We start from the raw sequence: 16,888 nt of genomic DNA on the forward strand, positions 1-16,888 counted from the left end.
CAGTTCTGCTACACATTGGCCAAAAAGCAGCCTCCAGGAGAGGGGCCCATTTCACAAGTTCAACCACTGAGTTGGCATGAAAAGTGTCTGTCCTTGACATCTGTCAGTCCACGATTTGAGCAAGAGTGCACATGTTCACAAAGCACTACTGCCTTGACAGTCTGGAGTGATGGGAAGGGCAATATTCCCATTTGCTTGTGCAAGAGTTTTTGATTTGAGCCCGCTCCACAGACCCTCCATATTTGGGATTACAGCTTTGTTATCGATTCTTAAGGTGAGGAATATGAGGTTAGAAGTAGCCATCAGAAGAATATTTTAATTACCTTTGTTGTTCTCTTTTTAGTGGATACTCTATCAAACTGCAGCATCTTCACTGCACTTCGACCTGCCTGCTCTGTTAAGTAGACCTTTCTTACCATCTGAATAAGGTCTTAACTTGAAGATCTGCATACTGGTACTTCCAATTGTTTTGGTCTCTTTGTTCGGAGGTGTGGGAAAAGTCAAGGAAGAAACTGACATTGGCGTGCAGGGGTGGCACATTTATGGGCTTCACCTCTGTCACTTCTGGGTTGGAATGAGGCCAAGGCGGAGTCACACAGCTCCATATAGCAGCATGCAGAAACACTGCAATAAAAAGTTTAGGGATCCCGTCTGGCATATAGGATATATTCTAAACTTAAGAAATATGCAGTTATCTAGAGCATCTACCAGAATGAGTGTTACCGAAGGAGAGTAACTTGTTCACCACTAACGCAAAGGGTTTATTCAGGCATGAGCTGGCTAATGCTGCTATGCCCAAGAAGTTATATGTGGGATAGCTGTTGCTACGGCTCGTGCATTGTGTAGTGCTCTCATTTATTTACCCCAACAGCTCTTGGGGGCAATGATGCTTCTTCATTAGGAAAGTGCCATCGATTTTGGAAAGATTCTGCAATAACGAAAAATTCCACTTCCTAAAGAGTGAATTAATCTATGGATACAAATATCCCACTACTCCATGTTCACTCTGTGGCAGATTGGTTATGAAAACCGATGTCCCACCAGGTGAATTGCATGCCATGTTCACAGATGAAAAATTCTCGATCGTTCCGCAAACCTACTTTGCCCACTCCAGTAGGCCCACAAGATGCGCTGTTACTCACATACTTAACTCTGGTGAAAAAGGCTAGGGGGATGTAGCTTATGTGCGTGGAAACACCTATATGCTAAAACAACCATGTTAGATGGGAAAAGTGCCTGCAGAATAACAGCTGATCTTACTTGGAAAAAACAAGTTATAATGACATCATTGCACCTCATCCCAGTCCCATGCTCATTTAATTGCCAGCAGGGCCGGACTGGGAACCAAAACCGACCCTGGCAAAGTGCTCGGCCAGACCCCCGGTGGGTTAGGGTTGCGGCCGAGCTGTTTGCCACGGCCGGTTTTGGCTGATTTCATTACAGTGTCCTATATTGCAGCTATTCTGCAAAAACGACCCTGTAATGAAATCGGCCCCCAGGGGCCCAAAACCGGCCCCCAACCATGGCGGCCCACTGGGGAAATGCCCGGTGGCCGCTACGGCCAGTCCGGCCCTGATTGCCAGAAGGTTACCCTTCATGTTCCTTAAACCCTGAAAGGAATGTTTGTTTGGTCATGTCATTTCATATTTCAGTTGTTTTGGTCAAATTGTTTTTTATTACTATCTTTTGTAAAGCAGTCTTTGTCAAGTATTCAGATGATGTCTCTAAGACTTTAGGAAATGCTGCTCTAATTTCTGATTTGGTTAGAGAGGCATTTGACTGTTTCTTTGGCTAGAAAGTGACGTCATTAACATGCATTTGATACTTCCTGTTCAAATAAGGTTAAATAAAATAATTGGGGTTGGTGGGGCTTTGTGCAATTTCGATGGGTTTTGCTGTTAAAAGGGCAGTGCCTTTTTAGTTGAAGAAGCCGTATTTCACAATATATGCATCCACACCTACGATACTGATTTGCAAGTTCACGTCTTTTTCAAAACTAAATGTTTTAAGGTATATTCAGTAACAGCCCGATTTGTTATATTGTGGTAGCAATAGCAACTAATGTAATTTTTTTGGTAGAAATTTTTTTACGACCACTAATGTATGTGAAGACCTTAACAATTCTTTTCATATGGGTTTGAAATCAGTATGAAGCTTAGGGATGTGGACAAGGTTTTCAATTGCTACTAGTTTATTGAATCCTTATCCTTGAGATAAAACCATATTTCATGCAGTGTCATTTTTGTGTAAAGGTGTTGCAATGTAACTCTTGTGGAACTGCTGAATATTTGTGTATGATTTGTGTACATTTCTTTTTGTTAACTAGGCTGGATAACCTGATTTTTCACCCAGAGAAACCGGAAGTTCTGGCAGTCCTGGATTGGGAGTTGTCTACATTAGGAGATCCCCTTTCAGACGTTGCTTTTAACTGCCTTGCCCATTACCTCCCCCCTGATTTTTCACTTATAAAAGGTAGTATGTTTATACACATTAAAAGCAATGTTTGTGCCTCAACTGTACATGTAGTTGTAATTGTATTGCTCTCTTTAACATATGTATCTGTGACCCATCACACAACAATTACTTTCTTGTGTTTTTCCAAAACTGTAGGATTGAATAAGTGTGACTTGCCGGAGCTTGGAATCCCATCTTCAGAAGAGTACTTCAAGATGTATTGTGATTACATGCAAATTCCTCACATTGAAAATTGGAGACTCTACATGGCCTTTTCGTTTTTCAGAATGGCGGCGATTTTCCAGGGTGTCTACAAACGTTCTCTCACTGGTAAGAAAAACATGCTGAGCAGCTACAATGTGGAGAATATTAAGGCCAAATAATAGACTTGGAATATTGATTTAAATTGAAAGACAGCTTTGAAATTTGATAGCATTTATACAACTTAAGCTCGGTCTGGTTTCTCACTGGAGCTGAACCACCTGGTCTACTAGGAATCAATACTGTTATAGCAAAACCCCTGGTGCGCTCTTGTAGTTCAAGCACCCTCCACACCACAAGCACCCTCCACACCAGTATAACATTTTGATTTCATGCCATTGTGCACATTAAAAACAAATGGCTGTTTTCTCTTCACAAAATTGTTTATTTGACATGTATATGCACTTGATAAAACGGATAGGAACGCCCACCCTGGCAGCCGAGGGGTTAACTTAAAGAGGCTTAGCGTTAGCTAGATTTAGTTTTTGTGAAAGTTTTGCCATTTCACTAACTATTTGAAAGATGGCAAAACTGAGAAATCAAATACCTATTACTGTACTAAATGATGATATATTGGTAATTCAATGTTAACTCCACTTGTTTGGTATAACTCAAAAGATAGAATTTCACAAATGTAAAACTTTTAGTGCTGTATTGAAAACTCTTTTTACATAGCATTATATTAACTTTCTAACAAAATCGTTTGTGCTGTTTTCAGCAGCCGAACAAAAGAAAACTGTACCTCCTAAGTACTGCTAGTATTCTAACATCTTGTGATAAACAACTCGCACAAAATGCATCTGGCTATCTATTATTAAGAAGGTTTATAAAGAGGAGCATGGCAAGCAACCCTGCAGATGCATGCCTCATTTTCAATCTCCTGCTGACCCAAGACAAAATATCCCAAAACATCCCGAAGGAACTTGAAAAAAACTGTAATACACAGAACAATGAATTGGAACAATTTCAAAAGTTTTAAAAAAGTAGACCGAAGAATCATTGGCTGTCAGCCTGCATGTTGCGGAAAAATCAGCAGCCAAGCTAAGCTACAGAAGTGAGAAGGGTTCAGATTGTTGCACTATAGGGCCGGCTGTGGTAGTGTCAGTGGAATGGTGTCCCAAGTAACTGTAAAGAGCTGGTGAAGGAGCAAGTTATTTGCTGTAGTAGAGCAGTTTAGTGCATTACAAGAGGTGAGAGCATAAAACCACTGGGGAGAAGCTAAGCACAGACTGAGGTGATCTTGAAAATATAAGACACATTGGCCCATTGCGAGGCTGAGAGTCTGAGTTGCAAACTTAGCATAGGTTTCACACTAACCTTTGCCCTGGATACTAGATCTTGGCTAAGGGTCTGTTTCCTAAATAAATTCCGTGGTGTGACAAGCGGAATACATGGAGGAGCCAAAAGACACAAGAAGTTTGTTTGGTGCTTAGACTCTCTCTGGTTTCTAATGTAGATGAGGAGCTGTATGTTGCTTGTATTGAAAACAGATTCTTAATAGGTGACCCAAGAGGCATCAAGAGCAATGAGGAATAAGGCATGATACTGGTAAGTTACATCAGGGCTACTGTACCCTGTCTCCATCAAGGAAGCACAAATAATAAAAACTGCACAAGACATTCTGTGACCCATGCATAAACAGAAAACATCCCCAGAGCGGATAGGCCAGGAGAAGGGGGAAAATAATGTTGCAGCATACTGTTCCAACCAGTTTGATCAGTGAAATTGGTATAGGGATTCACGGTACAATGGGACTGTAGAGTGACATCCAGAAGAAAGAAAGTGAAAGGGCATAGATGGAGAGGAGAGAAACATGATGAATTGCAACACTGAACCAGATGGCTCTTTAAAGAGACCCCAGACGAAAGTAAAAGGTGGTGTGAAAGACACAAGGGTTCCCTGAAAGAATTGTTGATAATGGAGCCTGGAGACTCACAAAAGTCTTTAATTATGGAATAGTTCTTTGTATGGGGTTGCAGGAAGCTGAAACACAAATCTCTAAGTTGAGGCATTTAAGCAAAAGGGACCTGACCACAGTTGTGATGCTGTTGACTTAGTTGCCAGTGCTCAATACAAGGTAGTTGACATGGAATGCTTTGACACCCAGGACAACATAAGAGACAACAGTGTGCCTAAAAGAGGTGGTGGTTCTACAAAGCACTTTATTCATAGTTAATGAAACTCTTACCATGGGTGATGAAGAGGGATATCAGATTGATGAGGCACATTATACCGTAGGGGAAAGACCTACAACAAGTCAGCCTCATGAGGGCTTTCTTAAGCTCACAAATTATCAGGGAGAGAAGATAGCTATGGATAGCGACGTAATGTAGAAATGGTGTGGTAAATCAGTGTCCCCTCAAGAAAATAAACAGAGCCTATCCACAGTGGGGAATATTGTTTTTGGAGTTACCTACAGCTAAGGAATTGCTTGAAATCATCGTGGTTAGTAAAGGAGGAGAGGAGGACACAAGGAATAAATATACCCAGCGCAAAACATCTGGTAGACTCAAGACAGCAGCATGCTGGATATATGCACTGTTGATAAGGGCAAGAGACTGTGAACTCAAAATTAAAAGGGTTTGAGTGACGTATCTGGTGGCTCAACGGACTAATGCTTTCGCTGCAGGTTTAAATGTTTAACAGCATGGTCACAGGTTCTTGAGGTTGACGAAATGAGTACCATTGATTTGAGTAAAAATTAAAATCTGTTATCTGTCAGCCTTAAGATGAATGTTAACATGTTTCCCACAAGTAGACCAGACATGTTCTTTGGAAACAGATCTGTGGATGGCTAGAAGAAGAATACGAAGTGGAACAGATGCTAAATAGCTGTATAACAGAAATGAGAGTGGCAAGATTCAGAGATATGCTATATTATATGCTCATTAGAAATTATTGGATAAAGGTGAGGTAAAATGAAGTAGACAAGCTGAACTCAGATTCATGATGGATAAGGTGTGAAGAGGAGGGCTCATGCCTGCATTTGATATGGAGGTGTAAATAGGTAATACTAATTTCTCCCTTCCCTCTCTCGATTTCTGTTGCTTCCCTCTTTCTCTGTACTTTGTTTTGACTCCTTTTTAATATGCCCCTTTTGTTTAACTTAAAAAAAATCAGACTTCATGTTTTTGGAGTTTGGAGTATTGAAGGTTCTTTGTTAGTCTTTCTACCCGTGGCTCCAGATAATTTCCCTGGGATCATTCACTGACTGTTTCCTGCTCTCATGCCTTGCTTTGAATTTTTTGCTGTAAAATTGTAAAAACCCTTCTTGATGAATGTTTAGAGGGAGGGAGAAGTAGCTAAATCATATTAGTAATATTTGTGATTTAGCACTGTATCTCAAATTGTAAATTAAGGACGAAGCGCAACCACATATTCCATCATGGGGACCTGGGTAATATACTTTAGTATGTCAACACTAGTGTCCTAGATTACAGTCATAAACTATAACCAAACCATGCCATGGCATGTAAAAGTAATTAATACTCCGAAACAAAATGAACAACATTTGTGCAAGGATTAAAAGCGTATGCTTTACATAAAGCAATACCTGTATAAGTTCAGTGGTTCTTAACCTGTGATCCAGAAACCCCTGGTGGTCAGTGAAGCCTGCGCAAAGGGCTCACAACTGCTTAGAAAATACAATAATATTAACACATCAATAAAGTTTATATAAATGAAGAAGATACATTTAAATGTTGGTAATTTTAAAACATTTTGTAAATCTAAAGGTATTTGAAACTGGTCACTAAAAATTAAGTTTACATCCTCATAATAATTTGTGGGAGCAGCGCAAGTGCATCAAACAGAATATAGTATGGATGATTAGTGGCCTCAATTGAATTTTAAAAAGCTCCAACCATCCCATGAAACTTCGGATTTGTGAATTAAATTAAATATTTCACTACATGTATTTATTTGATGAATGCTTGTTTCTGTATCCTTTGTGTATTGTTTAGCGTTTCAGATCATTAAAAATGTTTATTCCAGGGTCCCTGGCTTACATCAATAACTCAGTGGGGGTCCTCAGATTCCAATAATGATTCAGAAAGGGTACCCAGATTCCAGTAATGATTAAGTAGAAGTCCACAGAAGTCATAAGCTTAAGAACCACACGTATGAGTCATTTAACCGGTTTTGTGTCATTAGGGTGTAAAACACGTGATGTGTAAAATGGTACAGTGATAAATAACACTGTGAAGTAGATGCTCAGTGGGTTCAGATATTCCTAGAAACATCAGTTCAACAAAGGGCGTAGTGAAGCAGCTCTTGGGTCTGTGAGAGAGCGTTCATTAGGACACAATACATATCTGTTTTGTGTGAGAATGTGAATAAATCAGAGGGAGAGTCCCAGGGGTATCTGTTGATGTTTCAACTCTTATGGCCTAAGCCAGTGGGTCATTAGCAGGACGGTACAGGGTGCAAACTGAGGGCACCATCTACGTACTGTGGAACTCGAAAAGAGGGAAGCCCTCATTTATTATTCTCCATTAGTAACAAAAAGTGCACAATGTTTACTGTAAGGAAAATCTAATAACATGAACGTTTGAGATGACTGTGCACTCTTAGGGCCTTATGTACGTAGCTTTTTGGAGCTCGCAAATAGCCAGATTTGCAGAATTGGGCCGTTTGCAACTGCAAAAAATCTTTTTTCTATGTACAAACCCAGTTTTGCCAATCGATAACGTATTACCGAATCACAAAACAGGTTTGCGATTCAGGATTGGGAAAAGGTGTGTTTAGGGCATCCATTCCTAATAGTGACAGTGGTATGTAAGAATGTTTTGTGACTGAAAAACATTTGCTTTTTAGCATCAAATACAATTTGGTGGTAACCCATTCGCAAACAGGAAGGGTCTTTGAGAATGCAGGAAAAAACATTTTTTGAAGGGCAGGCTGTGGTCCCACTGACCTCTGCCTACTGATAAAAATGGAACTGAAACATTTCATTATTCTTTTTGAAATGCATCCCGTTTTCCTTTAAGGAAAATGGGCTGCATTAAAAAAAAAAAACGAAATAAAAAAACATTGCTTTATTTAAAAGCAAACACAGACATGGTGGTATGCTGTCCCCAGTAGACCACCATCCCTGTGTTTTTAGTGATTCCCAATAGGTCGCAAATTGTGACCTACTTCATGAATGTTAATGAGGTAGATCAATTGCGACCTCACTGGCAATTGCTCACAGTGTGAAACACACTATTGTACATAGCTGTTTGCGATTTCCTAATAGAGAATTGAAAAAATTCACTCCGCCCGCCACCCTAGCGGTGCTGGGACCTGCTGCCAGGTGTGCGGTGGTCCCGCACCGCCAATTAGGATGCGACTGCCACCCTGGCAGTCGCATCCTGCATCTGTGACATTGCGGTGGGCGGTGCTGTAAGCATCACCTGCCGCAATGCCAAAAGGGCGTGTTGTGCATTGCCATGCACAACGTGACAGGCGCCCCGCTGTGCCTGCCACCTTGTGCATGGCAGTGAAGGTACCCCCCAAGTGCAGCCCCCCACCCCACCGGGGGCCCACAACGGGCATCCATAGGCATTTCCTGCATGCCTTTCCATAGTGTCCATTGTCCATGGTGGAGTCTCCGCCATGGAAAGGCATACCCACCGCAACCATCATAAATAGGATGGCGGTGCCTTGCAGGCACCGCCACCATATTGTGGGCTTTTCCCAGCCGGCCGGCAATCGTGACAATTCCCGACCGGTGGAAAAGCGGCGGACAGACTTTCCGTCCGCCGCGGTACCCCCGCCATGGTAATATGGCGGGGGGTAAATGTAGTTGTGATGGTGGGCGGATCGCCCCTATGTGTGTTCAAAATATCTGATTACCCCAATCATGGGTGATCATTAATGTTGAATTTTTGTTGTTCTTAAGTATAGAAATATTAAGGCATTGATAATGTGGACATCAATAGTTGAGTGGCTCACATTTTCCCCCTGGCAATTTGTACACCATTTTTTGTTTCCCCCTGAAATAGCAGACCAGCTAAGGACTCAGATAAAGTTCTGGCTTTCTGGTTGGTTCACTTGTTTAGTCAGCGCACCGTTTTCGTTTTAAATCCATGCTTTGGATTCTCAGACAAAAGTCCCTGAGGGTTGTAGGGTACTGAGCAGCCTGTGACTAGGACTGGTTATTACTGTGCCTTACAAGTAATTGTTTTGGCTTTATGAAATATGATTTCTGAATCAGTGACATCCTTGTAGGTACAGATGGACATTCTCAGGCATTAATTCCCTGATTTACTCTTTTTTAGGGTAGTGATACTGTACCACTGAATACCGACTTTGCTGGTAATTTTTGTACCTGTCTGTTGTAAGTCACAATATGTAAACGCTTTAGAAAACATACTGTGACCCTAGATATTTTAACCCATAGATGTTATCAATACACTAGGTGTGTAATTTAAGATTTTTTCTTAGATTAGATCTGGTTCACTTTTTACAACCCATAGGAGCCTAATTATTGACTGTTACCCAAATACCTTTCAGTTGCACGGTCCATAAGGGGTGCCTTCCATCACTGCCTTCATGGTCATAGACTGCGAAGATTAAAACATCTATGCTCCTTTTTTCTTTGAAGGACATAAAATCTGACAATCTTATGCTAATATTCACTTGGCTAATATGTGTACCAGAATAATACTGTCCCCAACTGGATTGGCTTTTTCACCAATGACCTCGCGATACTAGTTTAGGAAGTAAGAGATTTTTCTTAAATTGATGGCTATATTACAAATGTGCAAGTCTATATAGATTTAACAGTACAAGCTTCAATATGGGAAGCTGTACATGGTATGGGCCTGCCAAAGCCTGGAGAATTACTTGAAGGCTTTCTTTAGATTTATATCCTAGGCCGTATCAATCTTCATCAAACCGAGCCTGGAGACGACTATGCTGGGTAATACACAACATCTGAGTGATCTAGAAAATAGTGATAGAACGCTACTTTTTACTTCTATGTTAATAGCTGTCTCTTTATTGCCACAAAAATGGAAAATAATTCACCGCCCGGCCCCCAAATGTACGCATTTGAATCATATCATTCTTAGAATAGGTAAACTGGAGCACTGTTATGCCATAAGAAATCGTGCACTGAATAAGTTTTCTTGAATATAGAATTGTGATTTGAAGATTGATGAAGCAGTTTAATATTAGTTGAAAGGAAAACTGGTGATGAGGTCGAGGTACCTAGGAAATCGATCTTATTATTTGACTAATTAGTACTTTAATCAAGCATCTGTATGTCTTAACTCAAGTTATTTAATTTATTTTACACATGTATTAAGCCGAGAATTATTGCAATGTACCTATTTTTGACATATAAACTAAGTATGAGAATTTTGATACATTGTTCTATGTCTAACTGAAATCAATGATAAGAAAAGGCTTCCTCTGGGACTGTCTGTTATTTATTCACATTCTCACTTAAAACGGACATTTATTCTGTCCTACTGAATTATTTCTCACATAGATAGGGGTTGTGTTTCCTTCCCTACAGAGTTCAACTGGAGCCTCTCAAGAGTTTCTTTATACTACTTTGAGTACTTACATCAACAGGTGTTAAAGTTGAGCCTCTTCGCACAGTACATGTGTCTTGCACTCATATAATCAAACCTTGCTAAATGACATATGAAGCTACTGCTTTTTGCAAAACATGTAATCTTTCATTCTAGGCAAATGGTAGAGGAATGACACCTGATTATGGAGAGAGACTGCCTTGGACTACCCAAACTAAATTCCTGTAGCTCACTTTGCCATGTGGATTCAAACTGTACTGTACCTTACTAAAGAAGCTCAATTATGCAGAAACATGCCTGGGACTGTATATTTCCCAATTCATATGGAACATTACCAATCTCGCCCCAAAAGGGGCTAGATTATTCCTTTTGGGGTGGGACCTAGACTGATATGGCAGTGAAGGCAATAGAATGAGCCCATGAAAACTACCCATACTTCAGGTTAATTCACGCAATCTGTCCATCACTTTTTTAATTTCCCAAGTAAGGATGAATGGTGACAGTTTGTCATTCACCACTAGTTATTCAGACTAATTGCACCTCTTACACATACGCATGCCATACACTTTGAAACATATATTGTAATTTGGATGTAACGCTATATATTCTTATTTTATCCAGGACAGTCGAGCTCTGCTAATGCTGAATTAGTTGGTAAACAAGCCGAATTTATGGCCAATACAGCATGGGATTTTGCTACGAAAGAAGGATTTCGAATATTTAATGCTTCACCAACGAAACCACCTGAAACCACTATTAGATCTTACAGTACTTGGGCCAGTAGAAGACACTGGGACTTAAACACACCTGCTAAAAAAAGAGTGTTTACTTCGATGCCAGTTTCTGCTTCTGCGCATGCTTCAAAAGGACTTATTATCTCACCTGATGGTCTTTCTGAAGAAGTTCAGGGTCTTTACTATAAACTGAAGAAATTTATTCATGTGAATATCTATCCTATTGAGCAGATTCTACGAGATCATCAGGTTTCGGAGAACAGATGGACTCCACCTCCTGTACTAGAGAAGCTTAAGGTAATGAATGCCACATTCAAATGTTGTTTTATTAACAAAGTAAATTCTTTCAAATAATTGATGATTTAGGAAGGACCTAGAATAGGCTTTCTTACTACCTACATCTACCTATGTCAAGTTTTGTAAATCACAGCATACACCCTGGTGCTATAGAAATTGTCGGATAAAAGTAAGATATAGAGCAAGATCAGGTTCGTAAAGCCAGCCCTTTAAAGGTATTTAAATTTAAATGCTCATACAGAAAACTTCTCTCCCAAGGCCGACCTTATGACAGCCCTGTGGTCTGGTAGGAGAAAGTTCTACCTTCTAGACGAGTCCTTTTCTATCTGTTTGGAGGTAGAATATTCTTTTTTTTTTTTTCTTTTTTTTTTTTTACTCGGTCCATACAGATCACACCACTAGTACAAAACAGATTTGGTAATTTGACTGAGCTCCATTGGTTTATCATTCGTTGTCATGTGGCTTTGGCAACATGTTGGCACGTTACAAATCAGATAAATTATATATTGTGTGTGACAAGCATTAGCTATCTTCACATGAGTAAAACTCTTAATAGAACCACATTTCTATATTGGGTGTATAGGTAGACACCTGTAACGCCCGCCTTTGTTCTGAAACCAAGGGCGAGAGGTAACGCACACATTGCATGTTTTGTAGATTAATTTTATAGACAATAGTTCAGGGTGTGTTAGAATGCATTCCCAATATTTATACATGCACTCAAATTCAACAATTTGCTCTTTTGGAATAGTTTTCCTGTGTGTATTGCCTACCGTTTACTTGGGAATAATGTCACAGCTGAATTGTTTAATAAGGCTTGACGTATGTTGACTCCGGCTTTATTTAGGTCTATGTATTCTTTTTTTGATTTATAAAAGTTATACTTTGTATTGTTTTACAGTCTCTGAAACATAGTTTTTAGTCGAGTATTTGTGGGTATCCCATTGTTACATAGGCCAACATTTTTTAACCCCTGGCACCTTATTAAGTGGTCTTCATCAGGACATGAACCATAGAGATCCTGCAGAATGCTTGCAGTGAGAAACATGTGGGGGCTTATAATCACCGGCAGCCTGTGTGTGTTAGTGCACAAATGGAGGGCTCACTGTAGTCTTTTTGATCAGTTTCTATTTGTCTTCATTTCTGATTCTTCAATTATTTTGGTGCAGTAGATCTTGGCATATTTCTTTCTTGGTCACAATCCTTGTACGAGTAAAATACATTTCTAGGATGTAGAAACTACAAGAGTTATGTAAATGCCCAGTGAAGCAAACATTTATTGGCGTTTAAGTAGACCCATACACAAATGCCCAAAAACATTGCTAAAACCAAATTTGACAATGCAGAAAGCACAAAACACTGATCAGAATAACATGAAAAGTGTTCTAATATATCTTACACTAACTTAATAAATCATGCCTTACAGTCTATGGATGCTGTGATAACTATACCTGAAGTTCTACATTCTATTAATTAGATGAAATTTGGGAAATACCCAGAGACTGATTGTCTACAAAGTCTACAACTAGGCATTATTACAATTGTTGATCTCAAATTGTAATGACTGTGTGGGAGAAGAAGTGTGCAAATTATTGGTTCATCTCCCTGCACATTCTTAATGTATAAAGTTTAACTTTGTACTTTTCACCTGGGGTTCTATGCATTTGCTTTAATCTATTGCATCTGCTCACTTTCTTGAACTTCAAAGATTTCAAAGTTAGTGGTGAGAGTGGAGGGGGTGGAGGCGTGGTCAACTGCTGAACAAGATAGCAGCATGAAATCCTGCGCCACAGTGGCAAAACTGGACTAAATCTTGGTGACACAGGGGGTCTGCTGGCGCCGCCATACTGCTGAAAACGAGCAAGTGCTGGTGGTTACCATGCTTCAGGCTGCAGGTCTCCAGGGGGGTACGGGTCATCCCTCCATGCACCAAGACACCCTGAGTACTGGGTGGGCATCGAAGTGGGGACCCAGGAAGGGCCATGAACTGAGGCATGCTGGTAGAGGGAAGGAGGAGGACTACCAGAGCACCCCAGTGCAAAATGGTTGCCTAAAATAGGTAGGACGGGGCTGCACCATAGTCCCCGAGCTGGGGCACAAACAGCAGAAGGGGAAAGCCTCCATATACTTCACCTGTGTAGCACCTGACACAGTGCACAGATGGGTGAGGGAAGCTCCGATGGAGATAGTGGAAGCACATTGCCGTCTATGCTGGCACATCGCGTCTATGCTGGCACCTGGTCAAACGCCTGAGATGATGCTTAAAGGGGTTCAGTGAATGGATTTGGAGACCACGGGCTGGGATATACTGTGATGGTTCCTCCCTTTGCGCCATGCCAACTTAAGATGATTAAGAAGATGCTTGAAGTAGTAGCAGGAGTGACGGCCAAGACCATGTGTTGCCTGGATTGTCTAAGGGCTGCCAGAGCCACCTCGTGCAACTGCCGGAGAGGGCCCAGCAAAAGATGTGAAGGGAAGGCAGAACACCAAAGGGACAATAACTGAGAGATGACCCTGACATTGAGGTGCGCAGAGAGAAGGGTCTTGGCCATATTCTTCTCTGTCCGTCCTCCAGGCAGGTAAACTGAATACATATGCTTTTTGTAGGGGCACGCCTGGGCGACCAATGGAAATGGATCTTGCGGAGACCCCGCAGCTGCCTGAGGACCCACCCCTTCACAATCTCCTACAGGCGGTGAAGGACTCTAGATTGGCCCAAGAACTCAAAATAGACATGCTGGCAGTGGACGGTACTGTCCTGAGGGCAGATCTTCAAAAAACAACCACCAGTATGTGGACAGCTGAACAAACCATGACATAACACACATGGCCCATCAAACACCTGGAATTAGAAGTCCAATGCCTCACAGAGACTACCCACAAACTGTATACCTGAGCGTAGGACACGAAGGGGCGTTATAGGTGCAACAGTATGCGCTTTGTGGGGCTACCGAGAAAGACAGAGGCATTGGTAGTCTAACAATTCAGGAAGGCCTGATCAAAACCATGGTGAACCCAGAGGTTCTTTACAATGACTTTGTGGTCGAAATAGCACAAAGAATAGCAAGCATACCCCAACACCAGGGGAAAAACCCAGGCCACTGATAGCACCGATATTGAATTCTGGAGACCGGAATGCAATCCTGAGGGCAGCTCATCAAAAAGTACAGTTGTCCATTGAAAATGCAGAGCTCCAGCCTTTCCCAGACTACACACAAGAGATGCAAACCAATAGGCAGTCTTTTGATAAAGCCAAAGTAGAACTCCACAAATGCAAGATACTATACGCAATGCTTTTCCCCGGTAAACTCTACAGCGACGTGGAAGGCAAGACCTGGTTTTTCCTCTCACCCAAGGTAGTTTGAAATTGTCTGTAGTCATGGCCACCATCTGGACACTGGAGACACACCGAGAGAAACAGCAAAACCAGAGAAATGGACGACCAAACACCTACACCAAGATCACTGAACCTCTGAGGCACGTGTGATGGGGTCCAAAGACACTTGGAATCAGCAGTGGAATGAACATATAATAGGAGCCAATGAGGCCCGGAGACTATCTTCTTATGACTATCTTCTTATATCTACACTTTTAGGGGGTCTGCCCCTATTCCTTGGGGAATTGGACGAAAGTACTGAAACAGTGAACTCCACATTCGTTTTGTAAGCTTAATGTTGCTGAGGAGGGCGACGGGCACCTCAGGCATTGGGGTGGTGGGTAGTTTGAAGCTCACAGCATGAGGCTGTAGGGAGGAGGGGTGGAGGGAGATGGTTGACCAAAGGTATCGCGGTCACGGAGGTGCTTAATAAGAGACTGACGGACAGAGGGGAAGTGGGAGCAGATAAAAGTAACATAACACTATTGAGATGGCCAGTAGAACAGGCGACCTGACTCTTAAGATCCTATCTTGGAATGTTAATGTGCTAGGGCACAAAATTAAAAAGGGTTTAGTGCAGAAATACTTCTACCGATAAGATCCGGACTTGATACTGTTACAAGAGACACACCCGGTGGGTACAGGGTGTGACTTCCTAGGTAGGGGTAGATATAAATACTGGGCGCACTCTGGGTTTACCACGGGCACACAATAGATGGGTATACTGGCCTGCAAATCACTTCCACTCACAGTTAATCAGACATGGACAGATACGAAGCAGTGCTATGTGGCTATAAGGGCATGTGTCAAGGCGAACATGTGACTGCTGTGTCACGGAATGTCCCCCGGGGTCTACAGACAACATGCTAGCAAAGATGGGCAAAAGACTGTTCCAAACACTGGACACCTTGACCGTTCTAGGTGAAGACATGAACAGTCAGGGCGCACTGATACAGGACTGTTGGGTTTTACACAGGCAGTGAGCCTGGTGGGCCCTTGTGTGAGTCTTACCCAGAGAAACAACAGTATTCCTGTGCAGCCAACGGGATGAGAGCTGGTGCCACAGATCCATAGAGGTAGATTTGGGGATACACACTTTCTCCCTTAGGGTATATTTGACCAGTCACCACTGTGCAGTACACTGTACACCACACTATTTAGCCTCAGAACAGGATGGCAATTGGACCTCTGGGAAATCCGAGATTAGAACAGCAAATAATTCCTCCTTTAGGTGACAGACCAGTACTTGCTGAAAACGTGCAATCTGTGTCATCTGAGGTCGCACTGTGGGAGGCCTACAAAACAGGAGTGTGGGGGCAACTGATAGCAAAAATAGCAGGCAAGTGCAGGAACAAACTACGGGTAATCCACGGGCTCAAGACGAAACTGGCCCAATGGGAGGGGACTTATGTGCTGGATCAGAATGCTGCAGTAACCCATTTGATTGCAATGGCCAGGGAAGAATATCAACAGTTATTGGAGGATGAGGCTAAAGCACTAAAACTAGCAAAATGTCATACTCTCTCAAGTGGGCAATATGGCGGGGAAATTCCTGGCCTGACTGCTGGCTAGGGAGGAGGGACAGCGATGGATAAGACAGGGGAAGACAGAGACGGGACTCCTAGTGGAATCTGCGCTGGACATAGCGAACGCCTTCGCTGCATATCTAGAGCTGGTCTACCAATTGGAGATACTCTACACAGAGGAAGACCTTGAGAAGTTCATAGGTGACATCCTGACACATAGTCTCGAAGTGTACAATAAAACCAGGCTGGACTGACCAATGAAGGCACAGGAAATAGGCCAGACCATTCGGTAGATGAAAAGTGGGAAAACCCCACGGCAAAATGGCTTCCCGACAGAGTTTTTTTTTAAATGTCAGGACAGCGAACTCAGGGAAGCATTGCTGCAGATGTATCAGGATACCTGCAAGGTGAGTTTCCTACCAAGCAATCTTCGCCAATCAATGATTGTACTAATACATAAGGGGAAACTCGCGGTGGACTGTGCATCATATAGGCCTATTTCCCTAATGCTGAGGTAAATAATTTGGTGAAGGAGTTTTCCTAATCTCCTGTATCAGGTTATTAACTAATTGATTGCACCTGACCAGTCAGGTCAGGCCCCATGTCACATAGGTCCACTCGCCATAATCTGTGACACCTTTATGGAGTTATGGGCAACAGGGACAGGCTGAGAGAACCAGTGGTGCTCTTCTCACTGAATGCCTCAAGGGAATTTGA

The 16,888-nt window shown here is 42.0% G+C and overlaps 1 protein-coding gene across 8 annotated transcripts in view; it reads left to right on the plus strand.

The window, feature by feature from the left end:
* ACAD10 (acyl-CoA dehydrogenase family member 10) overlaps positions 1–16,888 on the plus strand; it is a 482,886-nt gene that overhangs the window by 268,488 nt on the left and 197,510 nt on the right. For all 8 annotated transcript variants that reach the window (XM_085633523.1, XM_085633522.1, XM_085633520.1 and 5 more), the window contains 3 exons: positions 2,327–2,472; positions 2,611–2,784; positions 10,860–11,269. In XM_085633523.1, coding sequence (XP_085489649.1) covers positions 2,327–2,472; positions 2,611–2,784; positions 10,860–11,269 — 730 coding nt within the window. The remainder of the gene's footprint in view (positions 1–2,326; positions 2,473–2,610; positions 2,785–10,859; positions 11,270–16,888) is intronic.

The sequence above is a fragment of the Triturus cristatus genome, chromosome 11 (genome assembly GCF_964204655.1).
Source record: "Triturus cristatus chromosome 11, aTriCri1.1, whole genome shotgun sequence".
NCBI lineage: Eukaryota > Metazoa > Chordata > Amphibia > Caudata > Salamandridae > Triturus > Triturus cristatus.